The 22,065-nt window shown below is 40.1% G+C and overlaps 1 protein-coding gene across 10 annotated transcripts in view; it reads left to right on the top strand.

Annotated features, from left to right (window-relative positions):
* Positions 1 to 22,065, top strand: part of cnc (NFE2 like bZIP transcription factor cap-n-collar) — a 721,520-nt gene that overhangs the window by 671,996 nt on the left and 27,459 nt on the right. For all 10 annotated transcript variants that reach the window (XM_071674581.1, XM_071674582.1, XM_071674579.1 and 7 more), the window contains 3 exons: positions 4,082 to 4,394; positions 14,308 to 14,435; positions 16,213 to 16,309. In XM_071674581.1, coding sequence (XP_071530682.1) covers positions 4,082 to 4,394; positions 14,308 to 14,435; positions 16,213 to 16,309 — 538 coding nt within the window. The remainder of the gene's footprint in view (positions 1 to 4,081; positions 4,395 to 14,307; positions 14,436 to 16,212; positions 16,310 to 22,065) is intronic.

The raw sequence follows: 22,065 nt of genomic DNA, 5'->3' as shown, positions 1-22,065 counted from the left end.
CAAAGAGAAGTAAACTGCGGGAATTTTTGTGTATGAGACGGACTTGCAGGATCGTCAGTGTGGCCGACCTGTTGCCAGAGCTCCGTCTTGGGAGAACTGCGAAGGAGACGCCTCCTAACTGGCATCTGTTGAGGGTCCCATTTAAAGTGCATGGGTGAAGAAATCTTCAGGAAACTTATTTTTGGGTGAATTAGGTCAAAATTAGAGTATGCTTCTTAGGTTTCTGCCACCGCGCGGATAGCTCTGGTACAGAAGAGGTTCAGTGAAAGGAGAAGCAGAGATGACGCAGTTACTGTTTCAGAGGTTAGAAGGCATGAAAAAAAAAGTATTGCCCACAGTGGAAGAGAGAAGAGTAAGGGGCGACGTGGTCACACAGCCTTTAAGATTCCAGACCTGTGTGATTGATGGCCATAGCGAGCAGGTCCACAAACAAACGCTGGGTAGAACGACCAGAGGCCACAGCAGGAGCTGGTTGAGAAGAAGTCCCTTCGTAGTGTCAGTAGATAACTGGGAATAAGCCAGGTTATAAAACTGTTAATGGCGTCACGCCACACACAAAAGTCTAAAAAGCCGTGGTGTAGAATAGACGGCTAGAGAGATGGGGGCTCGTGCGTGCAAAAGCTCCCTCCCCTGACTGTACAAATAGAACACACACACACACACACACACACACACACACACACACACACACACACACACACACACATTCTGCCCACTGCCTGACTCTCCTCTCCACTTCTCCTCTGACACTTTCCTCAGCTTCTGGTCCTGAATTATCATACGTCTCTCCACCGTGTCCCTCTCTGCCCGCAGGGCTGAGGGAGGGTCGGTCAAGGTTTCCTGTAGGAGTCATGGTCGTTACACTCGTCTGGCCTGAACTCTGCCAAGAACTGGACCTAACCACCACCTGAGGTCAGGGGTATAATTGGCTGCCTCACCTCAGCGGTGGCCAGACGTCTCGAAATCGTCGTTTCGTGGTCTTTAGTGCCATAGTGTGTGTTTAGCTTGGTGGTCGTGGTGGTGTTCATCGTCGTGTTCGTGGTGGTGGTGGTGTTCATCGTCGTCTTCGTGGTCGTGGTGGTCTTCATCGTCGTCTCCGTGGTGGTGATGGTCATCATCGTCGTCTTCGTGGTCGTGGTGGTGGTGGTTTTCGTGGTCGTGGTGGTCTTCATCGTCGTCTTCGTGGTGGTGGTGGTGGTGGTGTTCGTGGTCGTGGTGGTCTTCATCGTCGTCTTCGTGTCGTGGTGGTGGTGTTCGTGGTCGTGGTGGTCTTCATCGTCGTCTTCGTGGTGGTGTGGTGGTATTCGTGGTCGTGGTGGTCTTCATCGTCGTCTTCGTGGTGGTGGTGGTGGTGTTCGTGGTCGTGGTGGTCTTCATCGTCGTCTTCATGGTGGTGGTGTTCGTGGTCGTGGTGGTCGTCGTCGTCGAGTGATAAGAGGTGTCCCCCACAGCCGTTCGGGAGCCACTGGCCAGGCTTCAATAACGACCCTGGGCACATTTCCCCCAAAACGATTAAGCCTTATTTTTCTTGATGCTTACGTCCAGGATTTTTGAACGTAGAAAATGACTTCAGCCATTTTACTTATTTTCTAATCTTTAATCATTAATCCTGTCAGTGATCAAGTTCGAGAATCTCTCTCTCTCTCTCTCTCTCTCTCTCTCTCTCTCTCTCTCTCTCTCTCTCTCTCTCTCTCTCTCTCTCTCTCTCGGTGCAGAGGCAGGTCTGCGGTTCGACCACGCAGTCGCGCCTGCATAGAGGAACGGTTGGGCGTTTATTTTCTAAAGTTTGTGATGATTGTCAAGACGTGTGATGAGGGGACGGAGGTGGTAGCCTGGTGGTTGGCTGTTGGAAAGAACAGCTGCTGCCTGCTTCAGGTATATGTGTGAGAAGAGCTGTGATCGTCTCTTTGAAATACGAGTTTCATTTAAGCTCATTTCTCACACCTTACCCCACCAGAAACACGGGACTTGAAAGAGGTATTGTAATATTGCAGTACAGACTAATGTACGGGAAAGAGGTATTGTAATATTGCAGTACAGACTTATGTACGGGAAAGAGGTATTGTAATATTGCAGTACAGATTTATGTACGGGAAAGAGGTATTGTAATATTGCAGTACAGACTTATGTACGGGAAAGAGGTATTGTAACACTGCAGTACAGATTTATGTACGGGAAAGAGGTATTGTAATACTGCAGTACAGACTTATGTACGGGAAAGAGGTATTGTAATTTGCAGTACAGACTTATGTACAGGTATGTGATGGGTCAATTTACATGTCTGTATTTTTTTTTTTTTTTTTACTAGACATTTTAACTATTCGCACTAAACTTCGAGTTCCGTTTGAAGTGGCGACTTTCGTTTGGTCATGACGATGTGTGTGTGTGTGTGTGTGTGTGTGTGTGTGTGTGTGTGTGTGTGTGTGTGTGTGTGTGTGTGTGAGGGAAGGGGATGGGTTAGACGTGAGAGTGTAGCTGGCGTCACCCCCGCTCACCCAGCTGTGTACCCCGGGGGTGGATATACACATACCTTTCTACCTCACTCGATTTCCTGACCATTGTCTGCAAGAGTCCTGATGTGTTGATTCACCCCGTGGCTTGAGGAGAAGTCCACTTGGGGAGAGGCGGGGGAGAGGGTGGAAGACCTCCTCCCCGCTCTCTCCTCATACTTCAGTCCTCCCCTTTCGTTATCCTCCTGCAATTTTTCGTTATCCTGATTTCATTGATGTTTTTGTTCCTCCCTTCGTTCCACTTCTATTTTTCTTGTGTACGTCTCATCCCACTCGCATTCTTATCGTTTCCGTTATCGTCAGTGCTCCACGACTCCTCCCTCCCCACCTCCTGCCGTTAGTCCTTACTGTCCTTCCTTTTTCTGTTCATTTCCCCTCTCCCTTCTTCACCAGCTCCTCTCCTGCTCCTCCTCCACGCACCATCTCATTTTCCTCCTGTTCCTCCTCCTCCTCCTCCTCTTCCTCTTCCTGCGCGTCGCCAACCACCACCAGCATCAGTCGCCCTCTTTCTTGCTCTTTTTTCCTGCTCTTCAGCTACCACCCACACACACACCACCCCAAGAAACAGGATTACCTCTGAAAATCATTGGGTTTGATCGTCCTGATGTCGGTCGGGGGTCACTGCTACTCCGAAACCGTCTCTCACACGCCGACTCGTCTCACCATCAGCAGGCATGCAAGCAGGAAATGCCTCTTGCTTTAATCAGCCGAAGAAAATGGTGCAATTCCAAGTGTATGTAAATGATTATTAAGGGCTGCCTTTTTTTTTTTAATCCTTTCTTTACCCCACTGGAAACTCTGCATCGAAATTTTTAAGTACATGATTCTCCAACGTGTCTGTTGTTCAGAGGCAGCACCCATAGTATGTGTCGCCTCTTGGAGGAGTTGTCCTCCACCTACACTTCATTAAATCCTCCGGGGTTGCGTCAATTCTGGAGAGTGACGTGTCAAGTTTGTGGCGGTCTTCAGTGACAGGTATCCAGTACAGTACCAAGAAATGATAAGGGATGAGAGAGAGAGAGAGAGAGAGAGAGAGAGAGAGAGAGAGAGAGAGAGAGAGAGAGAGAGAGAGAGAGAGAGAGACTGTGAGTTTACCCCCGCTTAATGTGTGATTAGTTAATGATACTGACCTTAAAGTGAAACTTGTGTTTTTTTAGGTTATTTTGGTGAGGGTAGTGTAAATAAGGTCTGCTGGGATGATGGGCCGTCTGCAGTGTACGTACAGTTAGGCGTTGAGGAACCGTCAGTTTTGCTGATATTGTCTCGTCATTATTCCTCACTGTTGATAATGACGATTGGTTTGTTACTGTTGATAATGACGATTGGTTTACTACTGTTGATAATGACGATTGGTTTATTACTGTTGATAATGACGATTGGTTTATTACCGTTGATATTGATGATTTTTTTGACACTGTTGATAAAGACGACTGTTTTTTTACTTGCTGTCGATAAAGACGACTGTTTTTTACTTACTGTTGATAATGACGACTTTTTTTTATTACTGTTGATAATGTCGAGTATTTTCATACTGTTGATATTGACGATTGGTTTTTCTTTTTGCCTTTCAGGGTCGGCTGGGCAGCCTGGTCCGGAGTGGGGAAATGGAGCGGTGGCAGGAGGTGGTGCAGTACCTAGGGCTGCCCAACCCACACCACACTCAGGCTCCGCACCCGCCCATGGCCGCCCACAGCGCCTCGCCCACGCACAACCACGGGCACGGGCCGCCCCTCCACCACCCACACGCCCTCTACCCTTCTCATGACACCTCCCCAGCCACCCCGACGGCGCCCGTACCCAGGGGCGTCCTCATCAACAACGCCACACTCCCACCGCCCATGTCCGACCCCATGACACACAACATCACCTACACCAACAGCATGGGTGAGTTGCTGCCTCCTTATGGTTTCCTTCACCCCTTCACCACCATCACCTCCACCACCGCGGCTGACACTACGTCAGCCGTCATTCATTGCCCTCCCTCTTCGTCAGCACACCCATGTTGCAGAGAGCTGAGTCTGGGCCATTACCTGTGTCAATATGGGTCCCCGACACGCTCTCTGCTCTGCTGTGTTGATTGATGGTGTAAAAGTGTATTCCCCAGTGTGTGACTGTCATAAAGGCCAGCCAACCTCAGCTAATTACACAAGAGGTACGCAGATACAGCCCCTCCTCCCTCCCTTCCACCCTCCGCGTGGCAGGATGGCTATGTTATATTGCTTTTATTTTCAGGTTCACGATTATAGAAACTGAAATGTTGCTATGAGCTTAGACTGGGTGCAGTGATGGAGACCGTGTTGGGTGCGCCTGTGCAGGTGCTTATGTAAGAGAGAGTGAACTTCATCTGTTACTTCAGGAGTTACTGTGACACGGATGCAACAGAGGAAGGTGACAGCTTCACTGCACACGCTCATCTCTCACCCCTCGCGGACTCTGACACAATTGTGCAGCTCAGTTTGGCTCGTATAGCCCAGTTCTCGGTGTAGATTGATGGTCGTGAGTCGCGATGTTGCAAAGCCATTTTATGAAGGCTCAGATAAACCTTTCATATTCAGAAATTGGGTTCCATGACTTCTTGGTGTGTGTAGGAGTCATGTGTTTGGTGGGAGTGTAGTGCATGTGTGTGTGTGTGTGTGTGTGTGTGTCTGTGTCTGTTTGCAGCTGCTTCCCATAGCTTCTGTGTGGAGACCAGGCATACGAGGATTGGCCGTTGTGATACCTCATTATTTCCTCGCGCAGCTTAAGCTGTTGGAAATCTCTCTCGTCTTTCGTTTGTCCTTCTTCCTCCCACCTCGAGGACTCGGATCTCCACACACCTGAGGGACTGGTATGGAGACATGATTTTGCCCACAACAGGACATCTACTGTAAGAAAAGAATGAGTGTGTGTGATAGTAATGATAATAATATTGATAATAAAGATAAGAATAATAGTAATATTAATGATAAGGATAAGAATATTAGTGATATTGTCAATGATGATAATGGTGGTAATGATGATGTTGATAATTATGATAATAATAATGATAATAATAATAATAATAATAATGATAGTAATAATGATAATAATAATGATAATAATAATGATAATAATAATAATAATGGTAAGTGTTAATTTAATTGAATGAGGCCAAAGGTTCAAGATATACTTGGAAGGTGTTCATACAGTATAAACAGTGGGTTTATATTGATAGTGGAGGTTCATGTACACTACCACTTGTTGATGATGATGAGAGTAGTGGTTTAAGACGGGGCTGTTCATGTAGTGGTCTGCACGAGCTTGGGGGGAGGGGGGGGTCATTACAGTAGTGGTGCAGGACGTCAACTTGGGGTAAGGGAGTTACAGGTAGCAGGAGGTGATGGTGGTGATGAGGATGGTGCAGTGGTTGCTTCCTGAGGTTCGATGACGGGCCCCAGAGAGTCGGGAGGGGCATTGTGCGAAGTGCCTCACCGTAGATTACACAGCATGCTGCTACTCTGGAAGTTGCGTAGAAGATTTTGAGTTGAGGTAAAGGGAGACCAGTTGTGTTTGTGTTGACTTATCCGTTCCTTCCAGCTTAGTTTGTGGTCCAAAGTAAACTTGGTGGAGTGAGCAAGCTGGAAGGCTTCAACAGGACTGCGTCCATTAGAGAGGGCTTCAATAAGCCTGTGACCAGTAGAGAGGGGTAATACAGGACTGGGTCCATTAGAGAGGGCTTCAACAGAACTGCGTCCATTAGAGAGGGCTACAACAGGACTGGATCCATTAGAGAGGGCTACAACAGGGCTGGATCCATTAGAGAGGGCTATAACAGGACTGGGTCCATTAGAGAGGGCTACAACAGGACTGGATCCATTAGAGAGGGCTACAACAGGACTGGATCCATTAGAGAGGGCTACAACAGGACTGGATCCATTAGAGAGGGCTATAAAAACAGTGTAGGGTGTAATGGCAGCACACATGCCCCGGTGCAATTGTGGCGTGGCAGCGAGCGTTGCCATGCCTGCAGGTAGCTCACACACTTAACTCACCTTCGCAATAGGTTGTATTTCTCCCCAACATTCCGCCACTATACATTTTGGGATAATTTAACCTAATACTGCGGTGAGCGATATTGTTATTGCGTACGTGAAGCCATCCTTCCCCGAGGCCCGTTCGGGCTGCGGGGGAAAATGCTGTCTTGACCATCGGCAGCGCCCCGTCCCCAGGACCCCAGTGCAATAATTGCGTTGGGACCTAATGATGGTATCAGACCTGCGGAGAGAGGGCGGGGATACGGGAGGAAAATGATCCCCCTGGGACCAGGGAAGACGGGATAGGTCAATTGGAGAAATATCAACGAAATTATTGATGAATAGAATATATGGGGTCGTAAACGTAGAATTTATGGAGATTATCGTTTCTTGCCATCTTTGCTGTTATGTGTTTCGCCCACCCACCCTCGGCCTGCCCCCCCCCCCTCTCTCTCTCTCTCTCTCTCTCTCTCTCTCTCTCTCTCTCTCTCTCTCTCTCTCTCTCTCTCTCTCTCTCTCTCTCATAGAAATACGCCGCGCGCCGTCACCCACGTAACCCAGAGTTCGACAGTAATTCAGCATTTGAATGATTTCATATCTGAAATATTTTTTGTTTTAGTTTCGGATTACCTTCGATTACCTTCAGATTATGGTAGTTTTCTTAATAGATTTCCGTGAATATCTCAGTTTAAGGACTGTTTTCCATGGTCAGTAAATAATCTGGGGTTGTGATATTGTTTGGGGGGCTATATAATAATGTAATTATTGAAATTATTTGATGTTTGAAAGATATTAGTAGTAGTAGTAGTATTGTTGTTGTTATTATTATTATTATTATTATTATTATTATTATTATTATTATTATTAGTTCCGGAGCAAGATGTTTTAGTTTTATGTAACTGATCCTACCTGCTAGCAGACCTGTGGCTGATGATTTATGCTGTTAATCAGGGTCCAGATTCGCACGCTACTCACCAAGCCAAGAGAAACAAGAGGAGAATGACCCATTTCTCACTGAGGGAGAAAACTACATTTTCCATCCCATCCAATTAGGCTTTACCAAGCATCGGCAGAGAACGTTCTCGAGTGTTGGAAAAGAACTTTGCATTTCGTCCAGATCGCTGTCCTATGACTAAATGAGATAGTCGGAACGTAGGCAGTGATCTCCCATGCAAAAAAATAACTCTGGTGAACGATTGTGGAATGAGAATAGTGAGGTGGATGTGTAATGTTACACTGAAGGTTATGAAATCCCGTGGCTAGGCGTTGTAAGGACGTATGGCTAGGCTAGGCTACTGTAAGAGGTCAAGTGCAGAGGCAGATTGAGGTGTCTGGGCAGATGGAGAGGATGGGATGTATAGAACTGGGACGAAGAAATGCGTGAGGACTGAATGTGTGGATAGAAAGAGAGAGGCCGGGAATGTGGGAGAGGGAAAGAGACCCTGAGAAATGATGTGAAACTTGACAAAACAACTAGTGAGGTTGCAAGAGAGAGAGAGAGACAGCAGGTGACCATTGCTTTTAAACCCACGCAAGCGTAGAAAATGGCCTTTGAAAAAACGACAATAACGATCATAATGAGGGTTGTGAGGGCAGGTTTTCACCACATTTTCAGGTGACACAGTCCATGCATTCTTTACTGGTAAAAACATAACTTTGGTTTATTGTTGGCGGAACTGTCAGCCAGATAATGTAGTATATATACACAAGCCTTGCGTTGAGCATTAGTGTTTCTGTATGTATTTTTTTACAAGTCAAAATATCAACAGAATATTGATTATTTACTCCTCTATCACTTTCTTCGATAGAAGTCCATGTATTTGATAGTTAAGTTTATTAAGGACTCATGTTAATCCTAAAAGCACAAATGTAATCGATGAAAAGTACTTAACTCCGAACATTATATATATATATATATATATATATATATATATATATATATATATATATATATATATATATATATATATATATATATATCAGACCACTGGGGTTGACAGTGGCGGGTTTTATTGTCGATATGTATTTCTCCTCGTACCCGCATAATGCTTTGTCATGGTGGCTGTGTTGTGCCGGGTGTGGGAGTTGGTTGGCGGCTGCGTCATGATAGTGTAACACAGTAGCACTGATACCTGTCAGAAGAAACATTAGGTTGTGTATCATACCCAGACAGATAGCAATATGGATCATTGATTCGCCTGCGCCACTGTAGTAAAATTCAAGAATTTTGGCGATACAGTGCTTTGGGATGATTTGTCCTTCTGTGTAGATAACTTTTTCAAGTAGGTTGTTAAGAGCAGATGCTTATTTAAAGAGAAGTGATTTGCCTCTTCCGTTGAGTTTGCTTTAGTATAAAAAGTATAAAAAGCTTTTCCATTTGCTGGTTGCTATAAGAATTTTACACCTTTTCAAATCTAGTCTCCGGGTTTAGAGGTACAATTTCTCGTTCACAGACAACAGTAGAAATAAAAATTTCAGGTGAATTCAAAAGTAACACCAAAAACCGATATTCTTTAAGAATTAATAAGACTTTCTGACTGTGTGTATCTATTCTAATTGACGTTGGCAATATTGCTCTTTCGCGACCACCATATCACTTTTCAAAATTCTCAAGTTTAATATCGGAGCTGCAGACTTCAAAGATTGTGGTTGGCGGAATTGCATGCTCGCCTACTTAAAGTTCTGTATTATTGTAAGTGTGGCAGACTTGAACCACAGAATTATGGTGTACTGATGCATTATTAACTGTAATGTCTGGTTTGCCGCTTTGTACGTATCTGTAGATGTTAACAGATCAGGCATGTGTTAGTAAATGTTTTACACAAGGTTATCAGAGAGGCAAGTAATTTCTTATATATATATATATATATATATATATATATATATATATATATATATATATATATATATATATATATATATACCTGGCATAAATCCAAGCGAGATATCGTACCACATGTTATCTTGTTAGATTCATAAGTGTACACCTTATTTCACCTTCTTTTAAATACACGTAAGCTTCTGCTTTTAAGAAATTTAGATTTTGTGAGCATTTTGATCAGACATCCGCACGTGTTTAAGCTAGATAGACTAGGGTAGGATAGGATTTTTGGGTGGGTAGCTGTCTAGTTGAACAATACATTTGGTATATTTTTCTACAGTGAACACTTGAGTTGTGAATGAAGGTAGGCAGGAATTACGCTGAATAACGCTCGTGTCATTTGTATTTTCCCTTAATGCGTATGTAGTGGTTATGTTGCCGACTTGTCAGAACCGATGGGCGTAATACCGTAATACATCGGTGGATGTAATATTATTTTAGCGAACAGTTTCTTCCTAATAACTAGATTTAACGTCTTTTTTTTCCATTAGATGAACAGTTTTGCAAATTGCGAAGTCCGTATAACCATCAATTGTGGTGGGCGTAAGGGTCACTTTTTAACCGCTAAGTGTGGCTATTGGACTCTCGGGAAAGCTCACACTCAACTCATCGCCAATTTTGAAGATTAGGTATCGCGATGGACAAACGAGTAAACCTTTCCTAACGGTAGTCCACCCCTCTTGCCTCAACATACATCAACGTTAAACGTTACCGCCGCAACTTACCCTTGATACGGCGCTGGGGAATATAAATGACGTGAAAAATAGTGCCGACCGCTTTGCGAGATACTACATAACCTTTTAAGGGAAAAAAAAATATTTGGCCAGAAATCTTAGATCACGCTTCGACCATTTCTCCTTTATCAAAATAAACGAAAGATTATATTGATAATGTGAAGTGCAACTAAATTAGGTTGCACATGTGGGAGGATTTCAGGTGAATGAAACTGTGGTCGTTCACATAATCAAAGGAGTTATGAACATGTATCAGTGTATGATCCACTCCATGACTTGAACGAAACTTGTCTGTGATCACTCGACCCATGCCATTGGTCACCAGGCGCTTGCCTTTGATGACTTGACCCTTGCCTTTGGGATCAGCAAACCCCCTGCCTCTGGTGATCACATTTCTCACTTGACCTTCCCGCCTGACCTTCACTTAACGAGGTCATGAGCCTTACATGTCATATGTAGTTCAGATCTCTGGAGATATGAATTATCACGAAAGCGCTCGAATATTTGGTCATATATATATATATATATATATATATATATATATATATATATATATATATATATATATATATATATATATATATATTGTCAAAACCGTAGTCAGATAGTAGCAGGTGTTGGGTATCACCTGAGTTATATGCTATGGCATTAAGTAGAGAAGCTGGTAAAATGACGAGTGGGCCAGACAACACACCTGCCTCACTGATTGGTTGTCTTCCTGTAACAAAAGTGTACATACATCAATCTCGTGTGACCTACCCTGACAGACTGGGGAGGGTAGGGTTGGTGCAAGTGGCACAGTGATGTGGTGGGGTAAAAGGCAAGGTCACCAATATGACCCTGGCTGGCTAGGGAAAGTTAGTGGGACAAGGGGAACACAGTGCTATGGTACAGGTCTCCGTATGATAGTTATTGGCGCTAATAGACTTGTATGAAAACGTTTAGCAGGATTAGGTTCCCTTGTGGGTGGGTGTAGCGAAGGAATCAAAATTGGCAGCATGTCAGATCTTGAACTGATGTTAATTAGATGTTCATTAAGAAAAAAAAAAAGAAATTAGCTTTAGAAAGGTCAAGAGCAAAGGAAATGATAAGGCTGTATAAGATTACCCTCTTGGGATGAAAGGTTAGTTCATTAATAGGTTGCCCAGAGATTAGGGTCAGGAGGTTGATGACCTGCTTTACTGCTATCAGGTGAGACCTGTTAACGCTTTAGAAGGTGATGACCTACCTGCTGTGATGGGGAACCAGTTTACAGTATGGTAAAGGGAATGATGACCTTCCCTCTGAAAAGTGTGACCTGTTAAGCACTTAGGTCAGGAGGGTGATGACCTGCCCACCTTCAAGTGGAACCAGTTAGCACTGACGTCAAGAGGATTATGACCCTCCCACTGTCAAGAGGAACCTCTTTACATCCAGGGCAAGAGGATGATGACCTGCCCGTTGTTTAATGGGATCTGTTAACATTAAGGTCAGAATTTGCTGGAGAGACACATTTAATACTTGAATATGTTTGTGTAGAAAAGAATTAAAAAACTTTTTTGGTGTTACCGGGCTCTACCTGCAAGGGGTCACATCGGATGTGATAAGTTCCCTTTGGTGAGACTGTATCATTGGGAGTAAATCTCTTAAAAGAGCTTATCACCTCAAAGGAGTCTACATTTCCCAGCTAATGGAGGTAGTGTCGCCATGGGCTACAGGAGCCTTAGACAAGTCCTGGGTAGAGCTCTCTTATAGAAATTATGAATGAGCAAATAAACGAATTTTGGGGATTGTGAAAACATGTGAAAGATGTAGGGTGGGGGGATGTGGCAACAAATGTGGGAGGGTATGGTGATGGTGTGGTGTGAGTAGACAAGGCCCTAAATATGTCAGTATAGTGTATTTTTCCCTCTTTATTCATTCATCACGCCTCTGCATTTGAAAGCATTGGAATTAGCACATAGTGTTAATTGAATATGCTTCTCAGTACTAATAAGACTCACCAGATTTGTAATTTTTTTACATATGCTCTCTGAAATATATCCTTGGACATCCAAGTTTAGAGGAGAGTAATAAAGATGGTACTTGAAATAAGAGAGCTGAATTACAAGGAGAGGTTAGGTGCTATGAATTTGCCCTCCTTGGAAAATACCAGAGTAATGGGAGACTTGTTGACAACTTTCAAGCTTTAAAACCAGTTTTGGAATGTTGACAGTGCATAATTCTTTGTAAGATGCAAAGGCAGAGCAACCAGAGGCTATGAAATGAAACTAAACCAAAAATTTGTAAGAAATAAGTTAAAGAGTTATGTGTATGATGTCAGAAGAATGGAATGATTTGAGTGATTATATACATACTTGCTTTATACAAAAAAATAAAGAGAATTGTAAGATAGTAGGAAAAGCTCAAGAGTTGGGTCCCATGAGCTTAGACCTTCAATTTGTAAGTAATTACAGGTACATGGACGTCACAGGTGGACTGTCAGAGAGCTCAATCTTAGTACCACTGTTCTTCTTTGTCATTGTAAATGACTTGCTAGGTGGACTAGATTTATAGCTAAACATGCTTACAGACGATGCCAAGGTCATAAGAGAAGTAGAGAATGATGAGTTTGACACCTCTAGGAGCAAAGAGAGTCACTTATACCAGAGGTGAAGTTATGGAGAACTCGAAGATCAAAATCATTGTAACATCCTGTACTTCACATAAATTATATCTAATTCCAGTAAAATCATTGCTGTTTTACACAATTAGATTAATGATGTGTCTGAAATGTAGTGTATGTTTCTTGGCATTTTGTTCATATTTTTGTGTGAAAAGAGGATTATATTATTAGGTTATTTTTTTCTTCTTGAATAGTTTTTCCTCTGATCTATATCTTTGCATTTTGTGGCATTTTCCTGTTACTGTTTACCTTTTACCATGATTATTCTTCTGAAAGTCAAAAGAATTGACATGGACTTTCCCCTAGGAACATAATCTTTCCATACACCAATCAGTCCAATACATAATTGCCATTGGGTTCCACCATTTGGTCATTCCACTAAATTGTGTTTTCTACTAACACTTCACAAACATAAAGTGGTGACTAAATGTAGTTAAACTTTAGCAGGGAAGTCATCAGGAAAAGTGAGTCTAACAGGGCAGGGAAATTAATAAGATTATGGAAGGTATGAGATACAGGAATCATGGGGAACAGTGAAATTATAATGATAGTGAACATGTTTTTATTTTCAGCTCATTAGAATTAAAAAGGATAAAAAGTTAGTGAAGTTAGGTTAGCAGCAAATTTATGTAGTACTAAAACCGTGATGATCAGCAGTCAGATAGATATGGGCTTTAAGATGTAAGCAGTGTTAAAGCTTTTACGAAGAGTGATGGTATGGCAGCTTATATTCATGAGGGCAGTGAAGAGCTGATGAATGTAAAATCATGGGATAAGGCAAATAATGGGGAGTAAAGAAGCATGAGGAAACTTGAAGGGAAACAAAGAACTTGCAGGATGATGTCCAGATAAAGTGATGCCACTTTAGGACTGTACTCAATTATATAGTAAAGACATACAGTTTTGAAGTTGTCGAGGGTAATTAGATCATATTCATACAGAAGATATGAGGAAAATGAATCTTTGGTGTTGTCATTTCTAGAATTCAAAACATATGAGTAAAGTGTAGAGAAGTCATAGGGTTGTGATGTCATGGTAAGTATGAAGTCATGGGACATTAAAAATATCTGGGTAATGAAGTCTGAGTAATGTAAAGATGTATCATATAATGGAGTAATGAAAGTATGGAGATTATGAAGACATGGGAATTCGAAAATACAGCAATGGAGTCTTGGAGATTGTGGACATGGGGTTGAAACATAGAGGTAACAAAGACATAACGGTTATGTGATATTATCAAGGTAATCAAGCCACATTTGACCATGCCTAATGTTCCTGATGTGGAAAGTGTATGAAGGCAAATTTTGCTGTCTCTTCATTTGTTCTTTATGTTATGATTGCAACATTATATAGCCAAAAGATAAATGGTTGTATTGATGACATGGCATATTCACAAAAACTATGTTAAAAGTTAAAGCATACTTTAGGGGGCTTTGGACTTTAGAAGATGTTGAAACCCCTAGTAAAGTTTATGAATTTAATAGAAAATTGATAAATGTGTATTGGTTGCTTAACATCTTATTGATATATTTTTATCTTTATGCAGGAGCTTCCAGCCACCTGGTGACCTCCAGCATGAACCTCACTAACAGTTCAGACCTAGCAGGCAGTGACCACAGTCAGTACAAGATGGAAACAAATACTACATTGCCTTCAGAGATGATGTATTATCAGGTACTGTGAATTAAATGACTTTCAAACTGATACAATTTGACTGTCACATGATATCATACCTTTTGACTACTTTTGCTATAAGCTCTGCTCACTTGCTTGTGTACTTATGTTACAGTATTTCTGGTAGATTTTCTTATAATGCAGTGCATGATATTAGAAAGCTGCTAAAAAGTGAAGGAATAATTTCCAGAAATTAGAACTTGTGAGAAATGTTAAAGGAGTACATGATTAATGAAAGATATCCTTAGGGTTAGAAGCAGTATAATGATGCTTTTCAGTTAAAGAAGAGATTTAGGTCTAGAGGCAGTATAATGATGAAGCTCTTCAGTTAAAGAGAGGTTTGAGATGTCATTGTTAAGTATATTATATAATCATGTATGTAAAATTGCAATAGTTGCTGGGAAAAGATGTGTTGATTGAAGTGTTAGATATCACTGTGATTATTGATATCTGTGCATTCACATTTATTATGAATGATAATGATATAGGATGTAATGTACAAATATAGATCACAAAATCAAAGAAGTGAAGAGATTCATACATTAACAACCAATCAAAGAAATCCAGCTTTGTGAGCCCTTATTGGTGGAACAAGTGAGTGCATTAGATGGTGGTGGTAACTCCATCATTACTTACATCATTACTAGTATTCATTCTCTCATGTTTTTGGTAAACATTAATAGTATAGCATGTATTGTAGTTATACTAAATGTAAAAGTAAAAAAGGGAAGAAACTTACACAATTTTGATTGATCAAAGAAGCCAGAAGAGGCAAGTGTTGTTGCTATTTACTCCCTCGCCTGCCTCCCAAATGCCTGCCACCCCTCCACCACCACCTAAAGTTTCCCTTTAAACCTCTTTCACATGGAATAGACTCTTTATATTTTCAAGATAGATTACAGTATTCATTAATTACCACGTTCATTTATTATGAATGCAATGGTGTCCACATAATTGGGAAAAGATGTCACAAACATTTCTTCATAATGCAAAAGAGATGTTTCCAGAAAAAAATTTGAATACATTTTTCCTCTCCAAATGTATTTGTATTGAAAGAATATATTGATTTGTATGATTCATAAACATAAACAATTTTACATGAGAATTCAATTTGTATTGCCATCATTAGAGGGAGGAATGGTCCAGTGGTACAGGTACTCCCTTGTTACCTGTCTCCCAGCCACCTCATCCTAAATTTCCCTATCACCCTTACCATTGAGATATAGTTTGCTCCCTCCCCTGCCATTTCCCATGTTATTAGGTAGCTGATGAAGAAACGGCATCATTCATTGTGTACCTTTTGTAAAAGAGATCATATTCATCTTTAACTGAAAACAGCAGATCTGTACACTGTATATTCCTCAGGGGGTTGCCAGCACTTGCTGGCTATCACCGAAGTGATCTTGCAATATTGCAATGCATGCATTTAGATTTTTTCAATTTTTCCATGTCTGCATTGTTTGATTTATTTTTTATGGATGTTGGATAAGCAGATCACTGAATAGTAGGTTGCTTAATAACAAAGACCAGGTTTATATAGACAATAGAATATGATAAATCACCCAGTGAATGCCTCAGTACTCAGGTATTCAGTATTTTACACAATAAGCTAATGGCATTGTTTGTTAGAGGTATTTTTCAGTGATGGATGAATTAGTATTCACTGGCTTTTAACTGATGAGGAGTAATTATTTAGATTAAGACGATTCAGTAAACAGCTATGAAAGTATGATGTGCTCAAATTCCTCCAATAATAAAAGTCACAATTTTATTTCAGAACACAAGTACAGAAATGAACCAGACAACAGATGGTCTCTTGTCATCTATCCTCAATGATGAAGCCTTAGGGTTAATGGAGATGGCCATGAACGACTGTAAGTATCATCATTTGTTTTGGCTGATGTTTGTTTAGTGGTCTGATTTTATGTTGTGAAGGATCTACATATGTTTATGACCAGCCACTCACAGTAATTGTTAATACAGTACAGTTACACATTAAACATTTTATGTTTTAAGCATTCAAAGGTTTTTTACCTTGTTCTTTTTCTATCTTAAAGTGAATAGAAACATGTCAACAAATTAGAAATAGCACCTAAAGTTTGCATGTTCTTTATTATTTTTCTTATTATTATTCCCATGAAAACATACACTAAGGTCAGTTTATATCAGGAGTAAAAGACTGAAAACTTTGTGTTACAGCACATTACATTATTGCATATCATGAGTTTCATTGAGATGATGGGGTTAAGGACTGAAAGTTGAAAACAGTGCTCAGTAAACTGCATTAAACCACCAGAACTACTCAGAAAATTTATTATGGTATATGTGACAATAAGGGCAACTGATTGCATTAGTAATGGCTATCTCATATGTATTTTTTCTTTTTTTTCATAAACATTCACCATTTCCCACAGTCTAAGCCAGGTACCCATTTATCGACCAGAAGGACGAAGAGCTAGGTTGGCTGTGGATTGACTGTCATGCCCAGGATTCAAACCAGGGTTTGCCAGCACATGACTCAGTCAGCAACAGGGCCATATACTGTGATGGAGTGGTTTAAGATGGAATGAGGATGAGAGTGGGTCACTAGTGTTTTACATTAACCAAGTGACAAGGAGGGAAGGGCACTAGGTTGTTCTACTTCTCACCCAGAATTTTGTGCAATTTGTATTGTACATTGGAAAATGACAATAACAATATATAAGGAATGCTTTGCAAGTAGTGTGTGGCAGAACACAAAAGAGAATCTATTATGAATGGTGCTAAAGATAAGAAAAGTTTGTGAAAGAAAGGACAGTCCCTTTCCCCCATGGTTGTCATCATTAGGGACAGTCTGTCTGGTTATCTTTAACTTGAACATTTTTAAATTTGTACCAGTTCGTTTGATGATGCTCTTGTAAAAGTATCTTTATTAATTACACCTCCTCCTCCTCCAGCAGTCCCTTTTAGACATGAATATAGGAACCTTAAGAATACTGAAAAGAAGAAACTGCAATTCCTTTTTGAATTTTTTCCGGTAGATTACTGGCTCATGTCTGGTGATGTTTCTATCCCTGTTAGATATATAGCATAGGTTATTGGTGTGGGAATAAAAACATACATTTCCTTTTCCTCAAATAGTACCTCTTCTTTCAGTCTGTGGTTGATTCATTCCTCTTTGTAGGCCATCCAGAATACAGGACTTGAAAAACTCTTCTTCTTGTGACTCCCATTTATAACTTATTTCTGCTCATAGCCACTGCAGGTATGTTGTTCACAAGGTCAAGCAGTTCTTTCTTGAGAGGAAGTGCAACCTCTTATGCTCTTCTTCCACAGATAGGTTGATAGGACTTTCTGGTCTTTGTCTAACGGCATCTCTAATAACTTCTCTTGCACTGTTTCCTTCACCTTTTTGTTCTAACAACACTGTAATTGTCTCTTCCATTGACAAAGAAGCTGTCTTTAGTTCACTTTTTTCCCTGAGCTATACCTTGAATGACTCTGATAATCCCCCTTTGTTCTTTTCTCATTAATCCTCTGCCCTTCCCTGTTATCTTTTTTCATACTGTCCAAAAATATATTTTCTCTCAACACAAGTAAAGCTCATGGACCAAATGCCATCCATCCTAGTATACTGAGAGTGTGCTTTTGAACTTATTCCAGCACTTGCTCATCTGTTCTGTTTTTGTTTAGAAGCCAGATCTTTTCAATCTTCATGGAAACATCATTTGGTACATCCCATCCCCAAGTAGGGTAAGTTCTAACCTCTTCAGCTATTATCCTGTTGCTGTGACTGATGTGTTTCCAGATTCTTTAAATCCCTTGTCATTTCCTATATCCTTGAACATTCTCAATCTCACAGCCTTCTCTCTGATCATCAATATGGCTTCTGTAAGGCAGCAGCTGCTGGTGATATCTTTTCCTATCTTACCAATATCTGGTCATCATCTCTGAAAGATTTTATTTGATAATCATGTGCACAATAATAGCACTTATCAAAAGCTTTAGATAGGATTTGGCATCAGGGTGTTATCTTCAAGCTCCAGTCTTTTGGCTTCTGTCTCTCACTTAGCTCCCTCTTATCTAGCTTCCTCTCTGGCTAATCTTTCTCTTTTGTTGATGAACTAACTTATCTCTCAAGTCTCAACTTTCCCTCTTTTTATCAAGGATTTCTTCCTTCAGCATATAACCAAATGCACGTATATGCTGATGATTCAACTGGCATTTATTTCACTTAATCAAATCTGCTTCAAACTCTCTTGTTGAATATGGGTATATCTGGGCACAACTTTCTTAGAAAAATCAAACTTAACAGGGTATCTCACTGGGATAGATGGAACCTTTTTAAGTTTAATGCCTCCAAAATCAAATTTTATTATGTCTCCTTCACAACTTGCTTTTGATGGATCTGTAATTCCATCTTTTGTCACAGTGAACGTACTTGATATCACCAAAACATATAACTTTTGTCGGAACCTTACATTACACAAATAGTTAAGCCTGCCACAAGGAAATTGAGAATCCTGTTTAAATGTTGTAAATTCTTTTCATTTGAGCAGTTGATCCATTTGCACAAAAGACTGATCCATCCTTGCTTTGAGTTCTGCACACACGTCAGGGTGGTTCTATATCTGCTTACTCATTACAGAGTTAAGTCTAAAGCAGTCCAGTGTATCAACCCTGAGACTAACCTTGCAACTTGACCCACTTGCCTCATGCCAAACTATTGTTTCACTTTTGTTTTTGCACCCAAGAGCTGATTGACTGTGTGCCCCCATCATTAGCTATGCCACATAATATTGGAGAAGGTACTTTTTCACATAATTATTGTGTAGCCATTAGTAACTCAAAGGTGGATCATTTTGCTTTGATATATGTTTCTTTCACTTCACCGTGAAGTCATGAAATTCTCAACTCCTCATATTTTTCCTAACATCTCTGACCTGGCCCTTTTTCATGTTCTGCAAAACTCTTTAAATATTTTTCTTTTTCTTTTTTTTTTCCTTTCATTAACTCTCTTCATATTTCAGTTAAGACCTGACCTTGATGTAGACTATAAGTCCATGAATGGAACCTCAAACATGCAGAATACTTAGATGAACTACACCTTCACCAATGTATTTATTAGTGTGATCTCATGCTGACATTGATATTAAACCCAGTTTTTCAATTTCAAAACACCACATTTCAGCCTAGGATAACAGACATATTGGGCATAAATATATCCTGCACTCTATACAGGAAACCCCATATAATCAGCTTCACAAATCTGCACCCCAAAAGCTGGGATGTTAAGTACTTCAGTCTTTTTCTTGTTAACTGCTATTTCATATCAGTAGGGGGTTTGATTCGCCTTAACAGTTAGTACTGCCTAGATATTTAGTGTAGTCTTTCATCCACTTCTCTGTTGATGAGAGTGTGATCATAAGCCTTGTGTCACATTAATTCTTCAGGCATTACCTCTCTCTGCCTATCCCTTTCTGTACACTACAGTGTTGCTATCTTCTCTCTGTTCTGCAGGCATTGATGTGGTTTCCATTCTTTTGGGCTGTTAGCACATGTCCCTGCCACCTTTGTAATTACTCCTTTTCTCGAAGAGCTAAGCTGTGGAATTCTCTTCCTTCTCTGATCTTTCCCTTTCCTATAAGAGTCAGACTTGTAAACAGCTGCAGATCCCTGATTAATTCCTATCGTCTTTTTGTCTTACTCTTTTTCTTAGGTTACCTTGGGATTTCCTTGATTGGGATATGTTTTGCCTAAGTTGATCACTAAAAATGAGGTTCGCCTCATTTTGGGTCCTAGGAGGGGTTATTTCAATTCTTCAACAAAATTATATGGATTAGAAATGAAATGCTGTAGAACAAAAGTCTTTGATTAGATGAGATTTATGTGCTGTGAAAGATACTTGCCATGCAAAGGGAATAATGCCATCTCATTATGTACAAAGAAATTGAGAAGTGGTAGGAGTAACAATCAAGAATATCTGTGTTTAAGATTTTTTATATAGTGACCAAGGAGGCATGGGCTTAGATACCCTAATCATGGACATCATTGGTGAAAATAAAAAAAAGAGAAAAAGAATGAGGAAATTAATCAAGGATCCTCAGGTGTTTGTAGACTGACTCTAAAAATGGGTAGAATTAAGTTTTTTATTAATAGTTCACAGGAAAAATGGCATAAAGAAAAGAGGCTGAAATAGTCAAGTGAATTAGTGTTAAACTATTTCATTGTGTTTTCTAGATCGGGAGATAATTGCAAATGTTGTACTTTTGTTACATACCAAGAAAAATGTGAAATACAAAGAGAAAAAAGGTGAAGACACATCTTAAGAAGTATCAAGTAGCTAGTATATGACTGAATGAGAGATTCATTAGTGGTAAGTAATAAAGAGATTCAAGAAGAGGTTTAAATGGAGTGGTTGTTATGGATTATTGCTTTTGGACATAGAGCAAGATCTCTAATGATAATCCAAGTTAATGAAACAATATTTGATATCAAATAGGGAAGAGAATATGAATGAAAGTTAAAGATCAGTTATTATATGTGATTTGAGAAGGGAATGAAGAAAAATAGCCAACCATTTTGTGGTAAAAACTGTGAGTGGTTTTCTTGGTAAATAAGATTCAGCCAAGAATAGTATACTGGCAGCATAGATAATCATAGGCATTTTTCCTAATTTCACTAATAGATAATTTTCCTTATGATTTTGCTATATGTTGTAGTCTTTGAATTTGTTTTGACCTTTGAATTACCTTTTCCTGAAAAATCAACCTTTTCTTTTGTGTTTGTTTTTAGCCAGTGTTTGTTTTTAGCCACTGTTGTGTTTATTTTATTTTGCCAACTTGCATGATTATGTTTGCATTTTTTGTTGACTAATGTTTCATCAGATTTGTGACTGAGATTAAATTAATAATATCCTTGAAACATCGTGTACTCTTAGATTCAGAATAGTACCATAACAGTACTTCCTTGCATGTTTAATGCATGTTATGTGAAGATAGATTGTCACAGAGTGCAGAGAAGTAATAGTTCTTTGACAGTAAATCATAAACTTAAAGACTGGTTGTAATATGATGACAGTAAAACAGCAATTTTATTTTATTTTTGGTCATTTTCTTGAAGATTGAGTGTGAGAAGGTAATCATTAAGATATCCATACCTAAATCTACTACCTGTATTTTAAGGATAAGAACAAATTAAAAAGACAAGAATTTTTCTATAAGTATCATAAGGTAAGTTACAACTGTATGATGTGAGAGCTTTGTATGTAATGGAGGTGAAATAATTGTTGAATTGGAAAGTATGTACGGAAGGATGGAAAAGTTGTTTTGTCATTGATGAATAAACAAAGGGTCTTGTTTCTATTGTCTCTACAATCTTTGAAACTCTCCCTAACTCACAAATTTTGTCAAACTCTTAGAATTCCACTCTTCTCTTTCTAACCACCAATATTGATTTTGCAGTGCACTGTCTACTGATGATCTTTCCTATGTGACTTTCCCTCTGGTTCTTTTACCTTCAGAATTTTCGTGAAACTGTTGTTGGCTTTTGACACTTTCAAAGCTTCCTGCTTTTGGTTTTTCTGCTTCTCTTTGTTCCTTAATGCATGGCTTCCTCATGAGCCATTCCATTACAATAGTTGTCGATGGGA

Source organism: Panulirus ornatus, chromosome 20 (genome assembly GCF_036320965.1).
Source record: "Panulirus ornatus isolate Po-2019 chromosome 20, ASM3632096v1, whole genome shotgun sequence".
In the NCBI taxonomy this organism is placed as follows: Eukaryota; Metazoa; Arthropoda; class Malacostraca; order Decapoda; family Palinuridae; genus Panulirus; species Panulirus ornatus.
The sequence above is the reverse complement of the archived record's forward strand: the minus strand, read 5'-3'. Positions and strand labels throughout refer to the sequence as shown.